General features: G+C 39.5%; 1 protein-coding gene across 11 annotated transcripts in view; it reads left to right on the top strand.

Moving 5' to 3' along the window:
- Unc5d (unc-5 netrin receptor D) overlaps positions 1-16,389 on the top strand; it is a 528,179-nt gene that overhangs the window by 397,630 nt on the left and 114,160 nt on the right. For 7 of the 11 annotated variants that reach the window (XM_074054652.1, XM_074054651.1, XM_074054650.1 and 4 more), the window contains 3 exons: positions 11,485-11,665; positions 12,495-12,662; positions 14,289-14,453. In XM_074054652.1, the coding sequence (XP_073910753.1) occupies positions 11,485-11,665; positions 12,495-12,662; positions 14,289-14,453 (514 nt within the window). The remainder of the gene's footprint in view (positions 1-11,484; positions 11,666-12,494; positions 12,663-14,288; positions 14,454-16,389) is intronic. The other 4 variants (XM_074054658.1, XM_074054656.1, XM_074054655.1 and 1 more) reach the window with 1 other exon arrangement.

Raw genomic sequence — 16,389 nt, 5'->3', positions numbered from 1 at the left:
GTCTAAAAATGATTTTTTTTCAGAATTTTGTATTAAACCCTTTTTTCTTTTTCTATCTTGTACTTTTGCATGCTTTTATATATGCCTGTAGCTTTAGAAATAATCTGTGCTGAAGATGGAGTAAATCTGTTCAAACAATTAGTTTATTATATGGACCTGGAGCTCATGAGATGGTTTTATGGAAGATACAAAGGCAATAAATTTCAGTGCCTTATTGAAACCTAACTGATCCCTGAATTGATTATTCACTTAACCCATTTTTATGTTGTCATGCTCAGTTCTTTCTCTCTCTCTGTCTCTGTCGCTCTCTCTCTCTCTCTCCATTCCCTTCCTTTCTATTGATTTCTGGGTGCCCTTTAGATACTAAAGACCAAGATGATAGTCAGTAGATACCTGTTCAGCCCAAATTTTGTTTCCCAGCTTCTTTAATCTTTTCATCAAATCAGACACAGATTTCTACTCTGTTTTCTACCCTAACTTCAGGTCAAGGCTCTTTACTATGTACACACCATGACTCTTGAAGCTCACATTCTGATTTCTTCCCAGCCTCCTAATGATTTTTCTGATGCTAGCTTTGTCTTCTTATCCCAGCTGTGCTATACATTGTATCAAAAGTGATTTTTCTCATGTGAATTCATTGTCAGCAACCCTCTTCATTTTCCAATGAATCTTTATTTTCAGATGAAAAGTTTCAAATAAATATTTTAATGCCAGAAAGGTAAAGATGTCATTTCTTTGCTTCTTAGTCCTACAACAACAGAAAAACATCCAAGTCCAGTTTGACATGCTAAGCTCGAAATACCTTTGAGACACACAAAAGCAGACACAGAGTGTGAGCCTCAGAGTTGAAGAGGCTGTGGCCTGTGAGGGGAGGTAAAATAAAAGGTATCAATTTGGGCTTAAATGACACATGAGTCTGGAAGAGATCACTATGGAGACTTTGTATGATGTAGTATGAAGAAGGGTCTAGCAGCACTTCATGTGGAAAAGGGGAAACCAGCCAAAGAGAGAGCAGGAGTGTCCAGAGAGGAGGGAGAGAATGTGGTGTTACAAAAGCCAGTGCGGAAACAAATGCAAGAGTGGTCATTATTATGCTAAAAGTCAAGAAAGGAGACAGAATGATCAGCTATAAATACATGATTTCCATGAAATTATCCGTGACTTTAGCAGAAATTGTCTCAGTGAGCAGATGGGGTGGAAACCACACTAAAATAGGGTGATGGGGAATATTTGGTAAAGAATTCATGAGTATGGCAATGAAGGATAAATGAGGGATTCTGTTTTATTTATTTTTTTAAGATGACAGATCTTTGAACATGTTTGAATATTTAAGTTCTTTGATATCCAGTTGTTTTTAACTATAAAAATGTGATTAACAGTACCTGGAGTATTCTGCTACATAGTGGGCACCCATATAAGTAAAATACTAATCTCCTTTCCCTTTTCCTTTTCCTTTCCCCATTCCAGCTCCACCAAGCCCACCACTCTTTGTAATGCTAAAACCATTCACTGAGGTTCAGGAGAAATATGTTTTTATCTCTCATATTAATCTGTGACTTCTTGTGTAGCTTATGTTTGTGTGCTTAATTGCTGGGCACATTCTGATGAATACATATAATATATATACATTTATATATTATATATTTTTATATGATTTTAGCTAATTAAAAGGAATTGTGATTTTTAGCTATTGGAGGCCAAACCGTTGCCTCCTTTTAAAACACTTTGAAATGCACTCTGCTGGTTGCAGATTGTTCGTAGCTAACAAGGCAGCAGTTTCTATTTGTAGTGGGGAGACATGAAAATAAACAAAATGTACAGCAGTGGATCTGGTCTGTCTTTGCAAGACAGCACCACATTTCTTCACAAAGAACTTTTATTCTAAGTAGGCAATTCAGGCTTAGTCACAGTACTTTTTCTAGTCAATATTTTGGAGAGAACACAGGAAGCAATGTGAATTCTGTCTAAAATTTAAAAATAACATTGAACCACTGATGTAGACAGCTTATCCATCTAAGACTCAAGAGTTGGAATTTGGCTGTTTAGAAGTTGTATTAGTATATGAAGCGTGATTTCTTTCTTCTTTCATGACAACTTTGTGTCTTTTGGATCAAAGAAAACTTCTATGGACTGTCCTACTGTACAGTGCCCAGGGAAGAGCTGAGAAATGAATGTGCATAGAACCCTTTTTTTTAAAGTGCGATTAAACTCAGTGGCAGGTATCTGGAATGCAGGTGTACTTCACAGATTTCACTCTGATAATGCTGCAACCTGCTCTCTGATCACTGCCTTCTGTAATTGAAGCAAATTTAAATTATGCTAAGTCATTCTTAGCCTCCCAATACAGAGAAGCTGAGCTAATCCATACCTGTCCCTACGTTTCACTTGTAGGATCAACGTGTGGCTAGTCTTTCATTGTGGGTGATGGAAACAAATTGTTTTATTTTAACAGATTTAATTTCTCAAATAGTGTATATATGCACTGTGATACATGTTTGTGTGTAATCATCTAATTGTACATAATGTAGATACCAGCTTTTAAAACTAGTTCATATAACATGGGTATTTTCTTACCACTGGAGTGTATGTTATATACAGAGAAAGAAAAGAAGGCGAGGAACTTCTACTCCCTCACTGCCGCCTTCAAACCTCACTGACATCTGAGTGAATAGAGCAATGTGAACACAGAAACAATTTTGAGTCTCCCCGAAAACCAGCTCTTTGTATTCTTGTTAGAAAGTTCCTCCTCCCAAAATCATATTTTACAATGAAACCAGGCACAATGACTCACATTTGTAATCTCCACTACTTAGGAGAAGGAAGAGATTGGGAAGATCACAGTTTGAGGTCAGTCCTGGCAAAAAGTTAGCAAGACACAATGTCAACAAACAAGACAGGCATGGTGCACCCTATTAGCTATGTGCAGGTGTAGGTAGGAGGATTATTGTCAGAGGCTGGTCTGGGCAAAACATGTGAGGCCCTATCTGAAAAAAATAAATAAACCAAAAAGAACTGGGGGGGCATGGCTCATGTGATAGAGCATCTGTCTAGCAAACACACTGGACCTTAATTCAAGCCCCAGTACTGTCAAAAAAAGAAGGGGAAAAAATGCAAAAGCACATTATAGTATGCTTTACAGCACTAGGGAGATGAAGCTTTGGAACCCTGTCCTAGGGGTTGATCATCAGAGATGCAAAAGCAGAATTCTTTCTCCTCTCACAGATGGCAATGGGCAAAAGTAGAATCAGAGAAACACTGGGGAAACAGGTAAAGAGGCAACCGGTAGCCCATACCACCCTACACTTCACCTCTCCGCTGCGTCTGTCCCATGCTTGTATTTGGGTTCCATCTGTTTGATGTTCTCCTTGCCTCTGATCATCATTCTTGTGAGTGCTTTGCATTGAGGCACACACACTTCATTCTCTACACGTGATGACAGTATAGTCCCCATAAACAGCAAATGAGGATGCTCACTTCCCAGAGACCATTCACTTGTCAAAATAAATTTTAAAAATAGCATCAGGGCACACCTGACTTTCGTAACTGAAATGGGGAAGTGAGAGGACAATGCAGATCTGACAGGAGACACAATGTCAGAGCATGAAGTTCCGTGATGAGAATTCGGGCTTCTGTGCAGCTGCTTGCATCTGTCATTTCATTGAGCATTGGTGAGTTGATTCTGTGAGTTGAATCTGACGGTTTCTATCATTTGCTGGTTCTGCTATGGTGGCTTCACAATTAAGTCAGATTTCTGCTTCCTTTTGTGATGCGTAATCAGATAAGTGGAGTTAAACTGAAGAAACTGCAGTGTAAGTGGCTTTAAAATCAATCTATAGGGTCTAGAAAGAAAAGCAGACAAAGGGAGAAACAGGATAGCACTGTTATAAATAACTGCAGGGAAATATTATCAAGGAGACAGGAGAGGATAGGTGACATCTAATCTGAAAGTGGCTAAGCAAGTAATGGCCCCCACTGACATTAGAGGCTGATCTGCTCCCCTGAGGGCAAAGAAGGTGCTCTGTGCATTCATCCCAGGTAAGTTGTATAGGGCAGTGCCAAGCCAGAGGATGGGAAATGGTAAGGAGCAGAACCTCACATGGTCAGTAAGAGGCCTAACAGGAAACAACATATTAAGACAGCTCCTAATTTTTACTGGACCATTTCCCATACATGTAGCCTTAGGCAAATCATGCAATCAGTAGAATGGAAAGGAGGGTTTTTCTTTGCAACTTTGGGTTAGTTGAGGATTGAACAGGTTAATGTGTCACATAGCAATGTAAACACATTGCAAAGGGTAAAGGTAGTAACAGTTATGTCTCTGCTTTCCTTGCCTTTTCCTTATGATCCAAGAGAGCCACCATTGCTTCAGAATCACATTCCTGTCTTACATAAACAAAAGAACAGAAATTCTTGACCCTTTTCTCTCAGGAAAACAAGTATATTCTTATAAATCACCCTTTTGACTTAGATACAACTGGTTACTTAACTATTCTAAGACCGCAGACTGTGTCATCACCAGATGTCATAGGCTACTTCCTGTACTTATTTCTATTCATTGCCAAAAAGCAAAATCAAATGCCACCTACCCTGAAGAGGGCTGGCATAACTTTTCATGAGATATGCATGGACAGACAGTAGGTTTGAGTGACGTTTTTATGTCAAAATAATCCAGGTCACCTTCTGAACATGCTGGCACATTAGTGTAGCATAGCTGGGCTGCATGTGTTCACTTGAGCTGCCCTGTGAAATATTATACTTATTCTACAATGTTGCCTTTACTCAGACATTTTGTTTAATTTTTCCCAAGTCTGTTTTGAAAGTTATCTTCAAAGGTGGCAAACCTCTGTATTTCAGGGTAATTTTGCAAAAAGCCTATGGTCCTTCCACTCAATCTTGATGACTGATGGTGGTGAAAAGCAGGAAGCAAACGTTCATTCCAATTCAGGCTCTACCATTAACTACATATATTACTTTGGACAAAGTATCAAAATCTCTCATTTTTTATCTTTACAATAGAGGTGATAAAAATGCTATTCACTCATAGAGATGTTTTAAAAATTAAGTCATTCAATGCAAGTGTTGGGCTTAGAAGAATACTGGGCCAGTCAGAAGTCTGCCACCAGGCTTGGAAACAGTTTCTTTCACCAAAACTCACAGTGTAAATTAAAGTGAATGATACAATTATTGATGAAACTAAATCCTTAGGGTGCAAAAGTCTAGAGGCCTTCCCTTGTTTCCTAAGATATCTATGCTTACTTCTTGGCCTGCTCTGTCCCCATTTGTGTCCCTGTGTGAGTCTCGGCTCAACTGAAGAGCTATACTGGTGCCTTATCCTCTTCTCTGTGTTTTCAAAGAAATCCAATCTTACGTGTTGTCTGTAGAATGATGGCTTCATAAAAGATTTGCGAGGTGTTGTGGAAAATGGCCACATTTGGGAACTAAATGTACGTAGCTCTGTCTCCATTCTGTATCACCAGCCAGGGTAGTCTTCCCAGGTCATCTTTGGCTGCGGTGTGAAAGAAACATTTATTCTTATATAGCCCATATCTTGAGTGAATAAATAAAATTCTCTATGAAACAGTAGTGGCTTCCAAAATATATTTAAAAATAAATGGGGGGGAAGGCCCAAACAATGTATACACATGTGAGTAAATGTAAAAATGATAAAATTTTTTTAAAAATAAAATAAATTTTAAAAAGCAAAAAGAATGAGTATGCTATACCTATCCCTTTTCTAGCTCGTACCTATGCTCAACTCAGGGACCTAAACAAAGAATTATATCCCCTGCCTTGGCCCTGAGGTTTCTTTTCCACATTCTTAAGGAGCTTGCCAATGATTATAGAAGAAAGAAAATGATCATAGGCCATGAGTAGAAGAATTTGAAAGCTTCAAATCCATAATGGTAAGGTAACATCTACAATATATGTGAGCAACTCCAGTGGACATTGACTCTGGCAAATCCTGAGAGAAGTTGGAATTGAGGAATGGGGAACTCTTGTTAGATGACATCAGTGACTGGTCCTGTGACCAGTATCTAGGTTGATACTGTCTGGAATTTAAAGGTCAGAAGAATTGGGATTCTGCATAAGAGGGAAGCTGGCCTAGTAAAGTGGTTTTTTCTTCTTTCTACACTGGGTGTTTTGTGGTTTTGTTTTCCATTTCTAAAAGTTATTATCAACACTCCCTTCCTTATTCTCTTCTGGAACATTAAGAAGAACAGTGGACGGGAGGTATGACTCAGGTGGTAGAGCACCTAGTGTGAGGCCCTCAGTTCAATCCCTAGCACCAAGAAAAACCAAAACAAACCAACAAACAAAAAATAGGGAAAAAGAAGAACAGGAGCATAGGAATGACGATATTCTTTCTGATGGCTTCAAACATTCAGGTGTAGATTTTACACACATATATCACAGTTGTGTTTGATGAAAGGTCAGAATAAGTGAAAAGTTAGGGTACATGCAAATTCTTTGTATTTTACTTCGTCTCAGATAAGACAGTCTTCTGCCAAGCATCCTTACACTCCTCTTTCAGAGCAGTCTTCTGGTAACTATGCCTGTTGGTAAGAGAAGCTGGGTGGGGTGGGGAGGTTCTCAGTTACATTAATTCTGTCTCCAGCTACCTGGAATGGCTGATTGGGAATATGTTCTCTGGCAGGAAATCTAATTGTCTTGGATGGTCTGTGTTTCCAGATTTGTTTATAAACTGAAGAAATCTACAAATTACAGACCATCTGCACAGAACAATGTGCTAAAAAATGCAAACATCCTGTGAATCTGTGCACTTGTTACCTCTAAGAAACTAGTTTCCTCACATGCTTCTGCCTGGAATTACCCATCTGAACCAAGGAAGTGTAAAGTGGATGAAGCGCCTTTTGTTTCTCTGCAGGGCAAATGCCACCAACAACCTTCAGAAACATTAAGCTTCTCTGTCAAGGAGATGACCTGTTGGCATGAGGTCATTGGGATCAGTGATAGAAATGTCTGTTGGCCCCAGGGTAGTCAATGTATTGACTCATAATGCTAATTAGACAATTCCTACTGCTTCCCTTAAGACCATAATTAGGGATTTCCAGAGTTGATGACATCTTGTAGAATAATTTCTGAACTCAACATGCATATACACTTTTCTCATATTTGCACAAAATGAAATATAGTGTCCTGAGCTTTCAGATGCTTGCTGGTGACCCCATGAGAAAGCCATGACAGTGACAATGACACCTACACCCATTGGTACCTGGAGATTGAGTTCACATCAGGAAAGGAGTTGAGCTTCTCCTCACAACAGCATTGACTAGGGATCAGAAAGCTGCTACGGAGTTCACAGAGTGAAGGGGACAAATCCACCTTTACTCTCATGGGAATGTGTTATCTGGCCCTCACAATTTATTTTGTAATGTGTATATTACGTGGGAACCATACATCCTTGGCTTCTCATGAGAAGTAGCAGCTGTGATCCCAGTGGGCCTGCATCTTCTCCTGCCAACTGGGGGACCCCACCTAGTGCCGAACCATTCACACAGGTCTCTCCTCAGTCACCACTTGCCGTCATTCCTGACGCTGAGCCAAAATAGTCTAAATTTGAAGACCAGTTCAGTATATCAAAAGCAGGGAAGATTTCTAGGCAAAAATGAGTGCATTAATTTTCATGGTACTAGCATGATTTTTGTAAGAAAGGCCCATGCCTCTCTCAGAAGTGAGAAAACAAAAGGAGACAGAAAGTGCCACATTTTTTAAGAAAAATGAGCATGAGTTCATCCCTCCATGGAAAAAAAGGGCAGTATCTTGTCTTTAGTATGCAGGTGATGCCCATGCATGTCTCACACCCAGTGCCACAGCACTAATTTATGATAGCTCCCTAGTCCTGGGAAGACTGGAGTTCACAACTGCTGGTGTAGAGAGAGAGAGAGGGAGAGAATGTGTGTGTGCGTGTGTGTGTGTGTCTTATGTCTTATTTATTACACTATTCTACATTGGGAGCACTTAGCTCATCAAAAATGTTTTAAAGTTTCTCTAAGTGACAAAAGCATAAATCTAAGAACAATTTGTCACTTTTATCAGCCCAGAAAATACCAAACTTATGTCCTCATAAAACTCCTGCTAGCAGTTAAATGGATAAACTATTAGGTTACAAATAGAAAACAGCCCGTGAGAAGTCTGCTAACATCCCGATTGTTTATCCACAGCATTGAATTGGTAGACCTCAATCATGACACCATAAACACCAAGTGTACAGAACATGCATGGAGACCTGGAAGCGATCGTGATCTATGTTCATAGCACCTGTGGGTGAATAGGGGCTGGACAGTAAAGCAGGTCAGCTCATATGGTAGCACAGGTTGTGCACTGAGCCTCTCCAGGGACATCCATGGCACACCCAGAGGAAGCTATGAGTGGTCTTCTCTGGGTTATGGGTACAGTGCACCTGGGCGTGGCCAAGCCTACATGGCTTGGGGTCCCTCACTCCTGCTTCTATCTGAAAAGTTTCCTTGTTTATCCATTTTTCATTTTGGAATTTCAGATAAGCTTTGAATTGAAGAAACATTCTGTGGTTAAGTATAAATTTGAAAACACTGTGCTACATGAAAAATACAATCGATTTTTTTAAGCTAACGTGATTTTTTTTTCAGATTACAAATGCTTTTCCTTGAATATGCCAATTAACTAGGAAGAAAAGAACAATTACCTCTAAGGTCACTATAAACACAGTGTGTTTTCTTCCAATCTACTTTTGGGTTTTTTGTTTTTTTTTTGCTGGGGTTTGAACTCAGCACCTCACACTTGCTAGGCAGGTACTCTACCACTTGAACTTCACCCACAGCCCTTTTTTACTTTAGTTATATTTCAGATAGGGTCTCACATGTTTTTCCCAGGGCCAGCCTTGAACCAAAATCTTCCTAACTATGCCTCCTGTGCTTATAGGTGCTGTAGCTGTGCTTACAAGCATGTACCACCATGCCTTGCTTTTTTATTGACATGGAGTCTTGCTAAATTTTTGTACAGGCTGGCCTTCAACCATGATCCTTCCAATCTCTGCCTCCAAAAATCTGAGAATATAGGCATATCAAAACATACCTATCTCTTCCAATCTTCTTAAGCACATGTTTGTGATTTTTTTGTTTTACAAATTTGTGCTAACATTAAACATTACAATTTTGTAATTTGACTTTTATGAGCATTCTCTGTGTTTTCACTAGTCTACTGAATCCTGAAGCATATTATTGAGTCATGATTTATTTCAACAAGGCTCAATTATTTGGCTCTATTATGTAGCTTTAATATGCTTTTCCCTTCCTTCCTTCCTTCCTTCCTTCCTTCCTTCCTTCCTTCCTTCCTTCCTTCCTTCCTTCCTTCCTTCCTTCCTTTGTTCTTTTTCCTTCCAAAGTAATTGAATGTAGTTAAATCCTCATTTGCATCCCTAATACTTTCTTTTGGTAAATTCCTGGGATCACAATGACAAAAATGTCCTATAGCTAATAGGTATAATAACCCAGTGGGTATTGCTATCTTTAAGACAATCAAATAGAGATAAATATTAGGAAAAATGTTAAAACAAGGTGGGGGGAATGAAGGTGCTTCCTAGTTCAGGAGGTGTTGCTAGGCAAGGCCTCTCTGAGGTAGCATCTGATCTGTGTCCAGAATGCAAAGTGGAGCGAGCCAGGGGCCCTCTTACGGGAGGGGCCTTTGGACAGCATTACCAGCTGGTATTGAGGCCCTGGTGTTGGAACTTGCTTTGAACTTTCTAATAGAGGAAGGAGCCCAGTAGAGCTGGCTAATGATGATTTTCATTGTCTAAATTCTCAGCAGTGTGGGGGTGGGAGGTGCTTGGGGTAAATATTGAGCATCATGATAGGTTTTCTTCTAATAAAATCCTTTTTTTATAGGGACCTCCACATCTCCATTATACCAAATTGTTTTATAGCAGATGCTACTTGTTTATTGATGATAAATTAGAATGCTGTAGATTTAAACACAAAATAAAATAAGGCATCTTGCTCTAAATCCAAGTTTCAATTATCTGTGCTAATGGTCGGCAGAGTGATGAAAAACCCCTGCTTATGCTACTGAGCAGCATCTCTTTGGCACAGTCACTGCCATTGCTTTCTACGGTAAATTACAGTTTTATGTGTCTATTAAGTAACTGTGGTTAAAGTATGCTGCTAACTAGAGCTAAATGGTTATTGTCAAAGAAGAAATTCCTAGTGCCACCGAGATGGCACTGCAGAGAGGATGTGGATTGGATGTGGAAGCAGAGATCAAATGCAGAAGGAACATGGTTGCATCAGGGGTGAGTGGAGTGTTCGACAATACAGGTGCTAAGGGTGGAGCTCATGCACGTGGGGAAGACGGGAAATGGGGGCGCAGAAGGTTCCCATCCATGTCATCCTCAGGTGACAAAGGAAATGGAAGTTTATTAAAGATAAGATGGAAATGAACCAAGCCTTGTATGCACATATGAATAATAAAAGAAAAATGAAAAAAAAAATAAAGAAACCAAAGGAACCAGAGGAAAAAAAAAAAAAAGATAAGATGGTATTCAGGTGGAGTGGAAAGAGGAGACAAGGCTCTCCAGGAGCAAGCTAAGAGAAACAAATCTGAGGTTTGTGCTCAGATGATGGCGAAGATGGCTCCTTCAGAAGAGAAGCTGAGCCTTGAATGTACCAGGTTCAAATCCAGAGCCTAAATGGGCTCTGTTAAATCATTGGGTGAGTAGCATAAATGATCACTAAAGAAATGGACATACAAATCTTAAGAACACTGAGGATGAATTTAATTTCTGTGCCTATGATTGCTCCAATATGAAGTCTTTCTACATTCTCAAACCTTCATTAAAGCTTGTTTAAATGCAAACATATTGACTCAAAACCTTGCCCAATGATACAATATTCTCTCAGCACAAAGTACGAGTTCAGCATATGTGTTGATTTTCTGAGCCTCATTGTCATCCCCATTGTAATGAAATGAAATTACCTAATTGCAGTCACCTTGTTTCTCTCTCCCATCGCATTTTTGGAAAATAGGCCAAAGTCAGTCAGATATTTGTGTTCTTTTTCCACTTTCAGTTTAATAACTTGAATATCCATTTCCTGAACATAATCAATTTTACTAAATAAAAGTGTTAGGATATGGAATAAAGAAAAAAGTCAGAGCTGAGCAATAGTGAATCATGCCTGTAATCCTACCTGTTTGGGTGGCTGATTGGGAGGATAGTGGTTTGAGGCCAGCACAGGCAAATACTTTGAGAGATATCATCTCCAAAATAACCAGAGCAAAATGGACTAGAGATATATCTTCAGTAGTAGAGTATCTGCTTTGCAAGCCTGAAGTCCTGAGTTAAAATCCCAGTCCTACCAAAAAGAAAAAAATTATTGCTTTTGCAATATATGTTAGGTATATCTCTCTCCCACATACCAGAACAGCTCACTTTCCAATTCTAGAAAAGAAGTATTTTTTTAATGACTTACAGACATTGTTTTCTTCCTGTAGGTGGAATGGCTGAAAAATGAGGAGCCCATTGACTCTGAGCAAGATGAGAACATTGACACCAGGGCTGACCATAACCTGATCATCAGGCAGGCTCGGCTTTCGGACTCAGGGAATTACACCTGCATGGCAGCCAACATAGTGGCAAAGAGGAGAAGCCTGTCAGCCACCGTGGTGGTCTATGGTAAGACCAGCCCAAAGGCCAGGAATGAGAGGGAGGGCAGAAAGCAGAGATGTAGAGAAGTGTGTGTTTTATTAAAACTCTCCATGTGCAGAGCTGAAAGGACCCAAAGGGTCATCCACTGCAGTACTGTCCTGCCTTCCGCATTTGGCAGGCGATCGCTATTAATGTGTTTGCTGTTCCATTCAAAATTGGACTTCTGTGAGATAGTCAGTGGCATTTTCAATCTCTCTCTTTAAAAAAATAATAAAAGTTGTTTATTTTCTTCCATTGTGTTTGTATTTGAAAAGCACTGAGGTGGGCAACTTCTGCCTCCCATCCCACCCAAACCCAACATCCTCCCACAGCTATTTCCTCTGCTACCATATGAAATCCACCAAAAACAAACATTACTATTTGCTGACTATCTCAGGTATTATACAAAGGAAGTTCCCAGCCATTTAAGTGAAGTCATTCCTTTTCCAAAATAGAAGAGCTCTGGGATTTATTTTTTAAGCACTTAAAGTAATGGAAATTCAAATGCTGATATTTTCTTCTCATATGCTGGATTTTCAAGTGCTTTAGAGATCTGTTGATGAGTTCTTCCTGGTTTTAATAATTTCCCTGCAAAGCAAACTCTCTAGGTCCTTCCTGTTACAGAGGAGTAGATCAAGGGGAAGATGAGATGAGGTCTACTGTTGCCTCACAAGGGCGCAATCAGTGGGACTCTGTACCATCTTTTCATCCCTGGATGCCCAGCTCACAACACCTGGCACAGTGGCTTGCACATAGTAGGCAGTCAGTAAAAACCTCTCTCCTTTTTTTTTCTCTCCTCCCCATTTTTGTCTCTCAGTGAATGGAGGCTGGTCTTCCTGGACAGAGTGGTCAGCCTGCAATGTTCGTTGTGGTAGAGGATGGCAGAAACGTTCCCGGACCTGCACCAACCCAGCTCCTCTCAATGGTGGGGCCTTTTGTGAGGGAATGTCAGTGCAGAAAATAACCTGCACTTCTCTTTGTCCTGGTGAGATATATGCAGATTCCCTTCTCCTTCTGATCCACCAACACTGTTATGCCGGTGTGAAACAATCAATATGACCTTCCTTTCCAAAAACACCCTGGTCCCAGATCTTAGACTAGAGCCTCTGTCCAAGGTGCTGATATGAAACTCATTGTAATGACAGAAACACGGGTGAAATACCTCTGTGCAATGTTTATCATACCAGCATTTGGTTGGGCTGACCCGCTCCCTTCCCTCTTTGGGTTCTCCCATATTGTGGCATGTATTTGTATATAGTAAGCAAAGTTTAGATGAGTTATCTTCAAGCACAAAAGTGCAGGTACCAAAACTTGACTCTGTCAGCTTTGGCCTTGTAGTTATTTACAATACAATTGGCATAGATTATACACTGTCACAGCAGTGTGTATTTTACATTTGGCCTATGCTTGCCTTTCTTTCTGAACAGAGAGAGACCTCACTTACTAAATATGTCGTGTATCAGTTCTTCTGTTCATCTCTTCCTGGCTGTAACCCCATTTATACAATGAGAAATAGCTGAGATGGAAGATAGCTTTCTTTATGGAAAGCATATCCTCCCACTGAGAAATAAATTGATCCTGCATCTCACATACACTACAGAACATTAACTCCAAGGACACTGGACCACAACCTCATGTTTGTAAAATTTCAAATGTAATTTCACTCAAAGTTAAGGTGAAGCTCTGCCCAGCAGCATACTCTTGGAGTTTTATTTTGGACTCATATTCCATAAACATTTATTGAGTGCTTACTATGTGCCAGGTACTATGCAGGATAATTACACATAATATCATTTAACTCTGAGTTGTGAGTTTTATTACCCCCAGTTAATGAAAAGGATAAAATGAGGCTATGTGACTTACTCAAGGTTGTTCTACTGATAAGTTGACTGCACTAAGACAAGGACTCAGACATTTTGCTTCAAGTTCAGTATTTTTGTATTAACTTTCTCTTGACTAATTGCTTTAGATTAAAATGTGCACTATCTTAACCCACATAAGCATGGTTAGACTATTCCTAGGAGGTAATGGAGCAGTTGCCTCAAACATCTGCCCTAAGCTCTAGGGTTGATTTTTAATGGAATTAAGTTCAGTTTGTTCATTTCTACATACAGCAGCAATCCATGACCCATTTATGTATGTCCTGCCATTTTGGGGTTTGACTGACCTGTTTTAGTTTAACACTATGGGTATATTTGAGTTTAGCTTTTTACTGTTTAGGATCTTTTATGACAGTTCATTCTACCCTCTTTTCTAAACTGTCAGTCCACACAGCAGTGGCAGATCTTCTATGGTTATTACATAGAGTTTACCTGTCCATCGAAGATGCACTTGGGCTTGAAAGACTGGGAAAGAATGGATAATGAGATTATAATCCAACCCAAAGGTGCTGGTTATTCAAATGCTTGCCTAAATTCAGTAATCAGTCTTCTCTTGAAATAGCAAGAGAATGACACAACTGCTTATGCTAGGAAAGAAACCAGGGAGAGAGGATACCCTTATCTATTGTTTTGGTTTGGTAGTAATTTCTCTAAAATCCAATTGTCAGGATCCAGGATGAGTCTCCTGCTTAATTCCTGCTAAAGATTGTCTCTGTTGTTTTCCTTTCAAGTGGATGGGAGCTGGGAAGTGTGGAGTGAATGGTCAGTCTGCAGCCCAGAGTGTGAGCATCTTCGGATCCGGGAGTGCACAGCTCCACCTCCAAGAAATGGGGGCAAATTCTGTGAAGGTCTCAGTCAGGAATCTGAAAACTGCACCGATGGTCTCTGCATTCTAGGTAATACCTGCTCAACATCTTCAGTGTTTATTTTTGATGTTCCTACATTCATACATATCAGAAAAGAATGACCAAGCTATTAATTGGCTTAAATAAGTCAACCAAAAGACCAATCATAGGCAGCAAAAAGGAAATATGTGAAAAGTAAATGGGATATGTTTTTACTAGAGATGGGGTGATTTAAAATATGTTGTCACAATCTACTCAATGTTTTAAAAGAAAGAATTTCAGAAAATATATAAGACTTTCAAGAACTAACACTTAAAAGTGTGGTGAAGTTATATTGGTCATTGTGGGCTTATATACTTCCTAAGAATTTTGCAGAACTATCAGGCATTTAATAAATCTTCAGAAGCCAAGATTTTTAAATGAGCAATATGTGTTAAAATTGTATTTCACAAATGGTGGGGCAGGGAGAATGATCCCTGAGGAAGCAGGTGCTTTGTCCTCATTGGTCTGGCAAAGCAGGAAATGGAACATTCATTTCTACACTCCCAAGTCTTTGCTTTGTTCCTGAATGCAATCCAAGCAACTGCCTGCCTGGGTTAGAAGGTATGGGAGGATCAAATAAAGCCAAGGAGAGATGGTTTTTAATTTGGTACTCTCCTTTGTTTGCATTGTGACCCTGGCGAAGTTGCTTACTTTCTCTGAATGTAAGTAACAAAAGTGATAGCCACTTTCAGTTATTGTCAAGGCTAAATGATAAAAGAATATTTTTGTATCCTTTGATAAATATTAATTCCTTGTCCACTCGCCCACTTGGATCAGCTAAGCTGTATTGATTTTGCTTAGGTCCTTAAAAAAAAAAGGAGACTGAGACATCCATATTCTCTACAATGTGGTTGTCTACGTCAAAAATTCCTTGGGTGATATCCAGCAAAAAATGCCATAGCTCAGTAGTTGGAGATCTCTTCAGAGCAATGTGTGTTGCTCTTTATTAGGGAAATGACAATGCAGACGAGATACTTCTTGATTTATTTTCATGCATCCATATGACTGGGTACCTTTGAATGGCAAGCGCATGCTAACTGTTGTGCTTTAAGAATAAATCTGTATGGTTCCTACATTTTTTTAAATGGTTAATACATCAAAATAAGGACTTATTAATCACCCATAGTGCCTTTATTTGCCAGTACAATTACTAAGCACCTGCACCTGCAATAGAAAACAGAGAAGCCACCAGTCTCAGTGATGAAAGGGCTATGCTCACCAAAAAATGCATACCAACCACTTGCCTTCTTCAAAGTGTCTCCCCTTTCCTAAGTGGAAGGAAACTGAACACAAACTCAATAGCAAGACACTTAAGAAAATGTTTCTGACAACCCTTGAGTGCCACCAGATTTTTTCTGAAACATACCTCTGATATATGACTATTTTTACCAATGTAGCCATGTTTTTAAATTGGTGTGGTTAGGGCTGTGAATTTGGTTACTGGTGGAATTTTAGATAATAATAGTAATAACATTTGCTATCAACCACATATTGGACTTGTACTTAGGGAAAAACCTATGAATATCTGACTTTAGCCTTAATTGACTAAGTCTTAGTCTGATAGTCACTGATTGAAGATAGACAATGGCTATCTCTTAATGTAAGAAAGAATTGTTAGTGTATGCTTGAATATTATTTATTTGCACTTGTGATATGAAGTCATTTACCAGTCAAGTAAGAGTTCTGTTTAGGGCTGAAAGAAATTGTTAGCACTGAAAGTATACTGTCAAATAAAGAACTTCCAAAATTAGGATACTCCAGAAAAGCAGAACCAGTAGGAAGAGAGAGAGGGAGAGAAAGAGGGAGAGAGAGAGAGAGAAAATACAGGGTGGAGAGATATTCAGGGATACTTATTGTAAGAAATTGGTCCACACAATTATGAAAGCTGGCAAGTCCCAATCTGTGGAGCCAATGTCCCAGTTCAAGTCCAAAGGTTGACAGACTG

Source organism: Castor canadensis, chromosome 14 (genome assembly GCF_047511655.1).
Source record: "Castor canadensis chromosome 14, mCasCan1.hap1v2, whole genome shotgun sequence".
NCBI lineage: Eukaryota > Metazoa > Chordata > Mammalia > Rodentia > Castoridae > Castor > Castor canadensis.
The sequence above is the reverse complement of the archived record's forward strand: the minus strand, read 5'-3'. Positions and strand labels throughout refer to the sequence as shown.